Source organism: Apteryx rowi, unplaced genomic scaffold (genome assembly GCF_003343035.1).
Source record: "Apteryx rowi isolate R43461 unplaced genomic scaffold, aptRow1 scaffold_397, whole genome shotgun sequence".
Taxonomy (NCBI): domain Eukaryota; kingdom Metazoa; phylum Chordata; class Aves; order Apterygiformes; family Apterygidae; genus Apteryx; species Apteryx rowi.
In genome coordinates this window covers 786,731-795,225 of record NW_020450496.1, presented here as the reverse complement: position 1 = coordinate 795,225, position 8,495 = coordinate 786,731, and the positions used below count along the sequence as shown (strand labels likewise).

General features: G+C 37.5%; 1 protein-coding gene across 2 annotated transcripts in view; it reads left to right on the top strand.

The window, feature by feature from the left end:
- Nucleotides 1-4,111: 4,111 nt before the first annotated feature.
- The window catches only part of MPPED2 (metallophosphoesterase domain containing 2), a 107,071-nt gene continuing 102,687 nt past the window's right edge, over nt 4,112-8,495 (top strand). For both annotated transcript variants that reach the window (XM_026074717.1, XM_026074716.1), the window contains exon 1: nt 4,112-4,335. In XM_026074717.1, coding sequence (XP_025930502.1) covers nt 4,208-4,335 — 128 coding nt within the window. In that variant the 5' untranslated portion in view covers nt 4,112-4,207. The remainder of the gene's footprint in view (nt 4,336-8,495) is intronic.

The window sequence follows — 8,495 nt, the reverse complement described above, 5'->3', positions numbered from 1 at the left end:
AAAAAAAAAATCATTTGAGTTTTATTGCAATTGCGGGGAGGGGGGGGAAAGCCTGATGTAAAGTTTGTGCGTAAAAACACGTATAACACAACAACTGCAGCAATGCCCCCCGAGTGGCAAAGCAGCGCAGAGGAGCGGCGGGGCGGTGCGCGGCGGCGGGCCGGGGGCTGCGGCACACGCCGGGCCGGGGCCGCGCCGGAGCCATTGGCCGCCCTGAGCCATCAGTCAGCGGCGGCGGGGGGAGCGCGGCGCCCCGCGGGGCGGCGGCGGGCGGCCGAGGGAGMGCCCGGTCCCGGGGTCCCCCCGGCGAGAGGGCCGGGGTCCGCCCCCCGGGCCGGGGAGAGGCGTAACCCGCCTCCCCCCGCCTCTGCGCTGCACTTAGTGGCTCGCATGGAGCCTGGAGTTGCCTGCAAACTGTAGCGCAGCATCGCGGGGACTGTTGGGGCAGTTGTTAAATAATCACCGAAGCGTGTGGTAATAAGCTGTGAGAAACCGGGGGAGGAGGGGGCTGCTGCTTTTCCGAGAGGTTGTTGCAGCCGCCACGGCTTGCGTTTCGTATTTATTTAACATGTTTTGCTGTTCTAACAGTGTTGGAATAGTGGATTTATCAACAGAAGGTGTTGACACCAAATTAACCCTTTCCTTCTCTTGCATTTCTATTTTTTTTTATAATGCAATACCAGTTAGAAAACATTTTTTTTTGAAATTCAGATTAGGAAGGTGTAAATATTTTATTTGAGGAAAATGTGTTTTTCATATGCATGCATGTGTGTGCACATATGGTGTTTGTATGTATGGTTTTACATGAAAATTAATACTGTTTTAACATTCCCTATCTATGTATGTTTTATGATGGTTTCTAGATACTCTAGTACTGTACTGATTTAAAATTAGTTGCGCATCAGTTTGTATCTGCCCTTTTGGGGGAGAAGTCTTAGTTTTGTACCTTTACTTTTATACCTTAAAAACTGAACGGAAACATACAATAGCACGTCTTGTCAGTGTCGGTATAAATTCTCACTGGAAGATGATTGTTATTCCCGGGATAGCTGCTAAATTTGGGGAAATTCAACATGCTAAAATTATTTATTTAGATTTTTTAATATAATTACTTAAAAATTGACATAAGGATTGTAAAATATTGCACATTGTTGTGCTGCGCTTGACAGTAGTGAAAAATCATGCAACTTTTATTCTTTTGTACTGATCTCCTCTGTGTAATCTTCAAAGAGTGATTACAGCTGGAGAAAGAAGAATAGTAGTGATGAAAAGTAGCCTTTTTTTTCACGGACCTAAAATAAATTTGTTTTGAAAGTTTTGAAGTGTTCTGTTCCTTTTGACGTTTTCTTTAAAGAAGTTCACATTAAAGAAGATAATAATTAGCCACTTTTGGGAGGTGAGCTGTAGTACTGCATAGAGCTCTAACGGGAAATTAGCAAATTGACACCCGTGTCAGCTTCGAATTTCTTTTTTTTCCCCCAGATCTGGTATTTGTTGCTGAATTTCATTTTGATAGGATGCTTTGTTTAGCTTTGTTTTATTTAAGTGTAGGGATTTATTCTTAGGATTAAAGATGGGAACAGTGGGAAGTAATTGCAGCTTCTATACTTAATATTACATTGAAAGTCAACTCTGATGTACTTAATATAGCTAGTTAAATATCCTCTTATAATTTGTTTTATGCTAGTTGATTTTTTTCTGTAACAGATTGTTGTAAACCTTATAAAAATGCTTATTGTTATCTTTATGTGAAATTCAGTCATCAACGAGTTGGATTTTTTTTCCTTGAGTAAACTGTAATATGAAATTTAATCCTCTGACCTGTCTTATGCTAGATTACTGAAGCTAGTGTGATTTAGCTTTTCTAAAACTCCAAGCATAATTTTTCTGGTTGGTTTAATGCTTTCTGTTTTGTATAGTAGCTTTTTAATTGCAAAAAAAAAAAAAAAAGTACAATTTTCATACTACTCCTTAATTTATGCAAACATTAAAGTTCTTACTATGTTAAAAAAAAGTTGTTTTTTTCTTTGGAGCTTTGATGGCTAGCATTCTTGTTAATGACAGTCATTTCTCTAGCAGGAAGATGTTTTCATTTGTATTTACTTTTCAGTGCAGGGCAATTATGCTGTTCTGTGCTGCACACTCTTCATAGTTTGTATCTCAAAAGAATTACAGTACTTGGAACAGTACTGCAATTTGAAGCAGGTGTTGCGTTTTACTGTTATGCAAAATAACAGTAAAATATAATGGTGAGGGAAATTAAGGAAACAGCTGCAAACTTGGTATGGTAACTACTATATTGTGTTTTGTAAGCAGTTGCTGTACGTATCTTACATTATACTAAGACGGCAAAGATTTGATTTAATAAAGCCCACCTTACTGATTTTTACCCCTGAAACTATTGTGCTTATTCTTATGAGAGCAGGTTAGTATAAAGAGCAAACCATAACCTTAGTTACTGAGATGTACCATGTCACAAGTAACTCAGTTGTTAGATGGGAACTTTATGATTTAGTTTCATCTTGCCTACTTTTTGCTGATAAAGAAGATGAAGAATAGATCCCAATTACTGGAATGAAGGTTGCAGAATGTCTTAACCCAACTAACATATGGAAGCCTACACAGGCCTGAGGTTGTAAAATAATAAAATAAATGGCCTATAGCAGGCCATCTGCCATTTGCAGGGCATTTTTATCGTACTTTGTGCCAAACTGGAAATTAGTCTTTGTATTCAAAATATATTTTGAATACAAATCAAAGATTCCAAATGTGTAACATTACACATGGCAAACACATTTCTATCTGGGAGCTAAGAGAAGGCCAGGAACATCCCACTGGAAAAATATTGCTTAGTTTGATGCCTGGGGCTCAGATCCTTCTCTTCTCTTTCTTATCTGTTTTTCTTCCCAGCCAGCACAGGTTTACTTTTGTAAATGGCACACAGATATGAAAAGTGCTCTTGTATACAGCAATTAAAGGGCAGATCGACTGATTTACGTTGTCATAATTTCATTTAAGTCCTTGAAGCTGTGATGGTGTGCCCCAGCTGAGGATTTATGTCATGAGCAGTGCTTTTATAGAACTTCTCATCTTGGAAGTATTGTTTTAAACATCAGCACTTCAATTTTCACAAATTCCCTCTGAAGGAGGGCAGCCATGTTATCTTCATTTTATTTACTGGAGAAATCGAAGCTCAGATTCTGTGCAGGGGGCTCAACAGAGATAAAATTTGGGAAGTTTCTATTGGTCTTATGCTCATACCGTAGAACATTTACAATCCGAATACAAAAATACATTTAACGTGTGGAAACCATTTGGCATTTGTACTAAACRATGTCTTACGAATAGTGATGCTTTCTTTTAGAGAATTGCAAACCTGTTCTTTAGGCAGGAAGCATATAGATGGAAGAGGGTATTTCATCACAAATGCAGAAATATTTATTCATAGTATGATACTATTAAATTTAACAAATCATTACGGTTTGATGAATGCAAAGCTGTTTAATTGATTGCGGACTATAATATGGATATTTTGGCAAAGTTGTTTAAATACTAGTCTTTCTTAAGACAGATACCTTGATTGAAAGGTATTTGAGTTTACCCTTTGTTATGCAATTGTAAAATTTTCTACCTTGCATCAGTTTCCAAAAGTCCCTCAAATGTTACTTGTTTTGCAGAGCCAAAACAGTGCCTTGAAAACAAGTATGTACATTTATTGAAAGCCATTTGTCCTTCAGGAAGTTAGGCCTACGTTTTAATTTTCATGGTAGTAATTAGCATAAGTTGTTTATTTGAAATAAAGAAGAATAGTAAATATGGAATAACTGGGTCTTTCCATGCAGATTATTTTGTAGAAGATAAGCAAAGCCTTATTTTAAGCATTCATCCTTTAGATGTATTTAATGATGATGGAGTTAAATGATGAAGTAGTAAAAAAATTGTGAAGCGCAATGGTTAGTCAGGTGATGGTACATCAGAAATTTAGAAAAGATCTTTGAATGGAAATCAGGACAGGGTAGACTAATGTATCTGTGTAGGTTAACGTCTCCTTCGTGTCTTCAGCAAAGTCTGATGTTTTTCTCTCTTTGTAGAGGTCCACGGAGTGGATGAGGAGGTGCTTGGACTCTGGAGCTGCCTGGAACACGATGCCCTACCCCGCTCTCGGCCTTGGGAAGTTGTGAATTGCTCATGTCCATAAGGAGGAAGAATGGCTCATGGAATTCCTTCACAAGGCAAAGTTACCATAACAGTGGATGAATACAGCTCCAATCCAACGCAGGCGTTTACACACTACAATATTAATCAGAGCAGGTTCCAGCCTCCACATGTGCATATGTAAGTATTACTAATCTTGTCTTTGTGTGTGTGTGTGTGTGTGTGTGTGTTTTTAAATTGAGAACCGATACTGAAGGAGCAGGTTGAAAACTGGAAAAATTTGTTAGTCGTATTAGCAAATAGGCAAGATGGCTACCAAATTTCTTACGTAGTGGGTATGAGGCATAGCACTCCGCCATCTCTGGAATATGACTCTGCTTCGGGAGCAGTGCCACTGACCTGGTGAAACTTACTGTGATGTACAGTAGGGTGCATTTTCTGACACTTGTCATTTTAGTGATCTCACTTTAACTTGCCTGAGGGACCCATTGCTTTAAAATTTRAGCACCCTTCCCCCACCCTTTACACTCAGCTGCGAAATAGGCCTAATTGGGACTAATTGTCCCCCTGATCACTGAATCCTTTGTCCTTCTTTGTGAGTGGAACGTGTGCCGCATGCTGCATTCCACTTGCAACCAGGAGGACAAAGGAATCGGAGACTGCTGAACAATTAGTCCCAAAAAGTACAAATACTGTGTTAAAATAATGTCATGGCCTGAACTTATGCCAACAAAAGCTTTGGAAATGTGGAGCTATAGGCTCCTTACCTCACCTTGTTATTCTTGGATATTGTATGACTTGTAAGATCATTCTACAGCATAGTATCTAGGCACAATGGTTTGGGTTAAGAGCTAAGTACTAGCTTTTACTCTGAATTTCCTCTCCATTGTTCAGTTAAGTTTGATCTTTATCGGTTATTTCTGTTAAGGTTCTTTTTCTTTAAATGATAATAGTCTGAAGAGCATACCAAACGAAAACAAAGGAGACGTCTCTTGACCCCCTGTGTACCATTGTTGGTCAGGATTTTGGATGTTGTCACATTATTGAGTTTGATAAGGATTTTGCATAAGAGTGAAAAAAGTTGTATAGTACTTCATTGCATTTTTGTTATGTAGAATCACACTGGAAGAGTCACAATTATAGGAGTTTAACACCTTTTAATAGGATTTCTTGTGGTTACAATCTTCCTAAAAGCAACTTCCCTGAGGAAGGATGCTGAAGAGTATCTGTTGTGCATGTGACTTTTCAATGCTGGAAAAGTTTGCATTAATTACATGTGATTTATGACTACAGTTGTGTAACTCTGCTTTTAGAAATTATATTCCTGTTGTTTGATCCACTGTTCAGATCTTTTGTCAGTGAATTTCTACTGCATATTTTGCACTCAAACTGCACTTCTGGCTGACGTTAAGTAGAAATTCTATGTATAGAACAAGTTCAAAATAATAAAGATTTAGAAAGCAGTTTTAAAGGACCCTTCCTTATTGCCATTCATTCCTTTGGGAGCCGAATTAAGGCCAGAATAAGTATGATTAACATTTTAAAAGTAACTCATGTTTTGTTTTGGAAATGAACAAATAATTATAGCATCAACTTTCCTAATAATTTATCTCATAAATGATATTAACTTCACAGATGTCTTAGAAGATGCTTTATTAAACTGGAGGAATTGTACAAYTGAAATAAATACTGAAACTATAAAGTACAACATAGTGACAGTTTTTTACAAGATTTTTATCTAAAACGCTGCTTTCTTAAATTCAGTAATTCTCTTTCAAGGAAGGGTGTGGCATGCTGAAAGGGAGATAACAGAAGAGGGAGAAGTCTCTTGCATCAGAGATTTTTAAAAAATGGAAGAGGGTTAATACAGAGAATTAAAACAGAAGTGAAGAAAACAACGTGGCAGTAGGGGAGATGCGTTTTAGGTGTAGGGCTGGATAACAAATGATGGATTTTAGTAAACCTGTTAAGGGAAGAAAAGGTAGGATCCTAGCAGGTGTCTAAAGTTGGGGTAGGAGAAAGGAAAGACRTGAATATGAGACTGCAGGTTTGTGTGACTGTTAAGAGCAGTAGAGTTATTTCTGGGGAGGAGAAAATGAGAGAGCACATTGTAGCTTGGGGAGGGGGCTTGTTAGTCTTCCTGAGGTTTTATAATGGGAGCGTTGTGCATGCTTCTGAAAGAGGGTATCATCAAGTGAGAAACCCTGACAAAAAAAATTTGTAAAAGCAGTAATAACAAAGAAACCATGATCCTTTTACCCTGTTGTGTCTTTGTTAATGCCACGTTGCTGCAGCTGCTAAGATTGTTTGCTTTGGTTTGGTTTTACAGTTTTGCTTTTCTTTTTTGTTATCTTAAATTAATGCATGCATTTCTATAAAAAGAGGAAGTTTGAGGAGGTTTTATTCTAGTGAAAAATTTATTTTAAAAAATGGTGGAATGTTGAGAAATGAATAAAAAGCATCACAGAAACCCTGAGCATTATGACATGAACATGAATAGCAGGGCAATATATTGCTACAGGGCACTGCTGCATACCATAATTCAGTGGTGGGTTGCAGATAGGGAACAATGTTCTCTCCTGAAGGTTTTTTTAAAGTAATTTCTCTATGAGTATGCATCTTCATTTGCAAAGGTGAGAACTGGATTTAAAGAAAAGGGGATACTCAGCACATACTGAGCCTTTTCTGTTTCTTGTGTTCATTGGGCCTGATTCTCATCTCACAATAGCATAGACTGAAAGCTTGTGTAATCTCACCAGTATAAACCTGATGTATAGAGAAATACTGCTGTTAGGCTTCCTGGTCCCTGAGACTTGTCCTTCTCTTCTCCCACTCCCATGTAGTGCCTTTCACATGATAGTGTCATGTGTTTTAATCAGCAGGGACACAATTCTACTTTGTGTTTATTTTTACACCAGAACTACTTAGTGAATTTRTTTAAGGATCCCATACGATAAATAACAGCATATTGAAGCTCCCTTTGCTTAGGCTGATTGTAGTAGCAGTTTTGTCAATTACTTAGACTCAAGTACTATACGTATTTTATATCAGTTTCTCCAGTTTGTTTTTTATATTCTAATAAACGTTTGAGCAGGTGTTCTAAAGACAATATTCACTGTTCAATTCTTTTGGATAAAGGGATACCATGTTTAGTTTTTGGACATTTTGTAGCAACTTCCCCTCTCCTCTCTCCACCCCTCGGTTTCACTAATTCTCTGAAAATATTATTAAATATTTATATTTGAATGTTTTGTATGAGTCATGTTTATTTTTATTTTAGTTAACTGAATTATCTGTGTTCCCTGCTTTGAAGGACAGCTACAAAATAATAACAACAGTAATAATAATAAAATTATGCCTTTCTTTGCTTCTTAATGATTATTATTTTTCTGGAAGTTTTTGTACTTTTCCTTTTTTTGTGTTAGGAATTGTAGCTTTAAGAGGCAAATACAGTATTAGGTGTTAGTGCTTCTTGCTCCTTCCACGTTCCCCCCCCCCCCCTTTTTTTTTTAAGTGCTGTTGAACAGCACCACGGCAGTGGGTATTTAACCGTTTTGATTTAACAGAAATTAATATGGCTCAGCTTTGTGGAATCTTGCCTGTCTCACCTTTCTTTTCCTCAGACCAGAAAAATGGGACAAATCTAAATGGAAAATAATTTTACTTAAGTAAATAACCTTCCTGTTAGGTACAGCCCTCCCCCACCCCACATGCACACAAACAGATTTTCAGGAAAAGAGAAGAAAGTGAAATAATTTTTTTTCTTTGCATTTTTGTATTTCTTGTGAAAAATGCCTGTGTTGATGGGCCCAGCTGGTGATGACAGGCGCGTTCTGTGGAGATGTACTAGCAGTAACCCAAACTACTGCAGACGGATCCATTTAGATGAGTTCTTGTTAAGTTCGTTAACTTTGCTCAGATCTCACCAGAATGGTTTGGTGGATTGTCTTTAAGGTCCTTTGAACGTACATTAAAACTCGGGTATGGTTTAACTTCAATACTAGGGGAGTAAGAAAGGTAGAGGTTTCAGTGCTACAGAAGTGTATCCTGTAAATGAGTTTATGCATACCTGGAGATACATTAGGCAATCTGTAATTATGTAATTTTACTGCTCTTGCTATACTGCAATAATTCCCCCTGTGAATATTCTTATTTTAAGAGACTATAGACATAGAGTTTTATATTAGTAGGGCTATATAGGTGTAGTTGAATAAAGTATAAAAATGTATGAGTGTGTGTAAATGTGTATATATAATAAGAAAAGAAATATAAAAATAGAGCCATATAGTCATAGAAGAAAAACTTCTAAGTGTGAAGTCCTTAATTATTAAAACCCACAG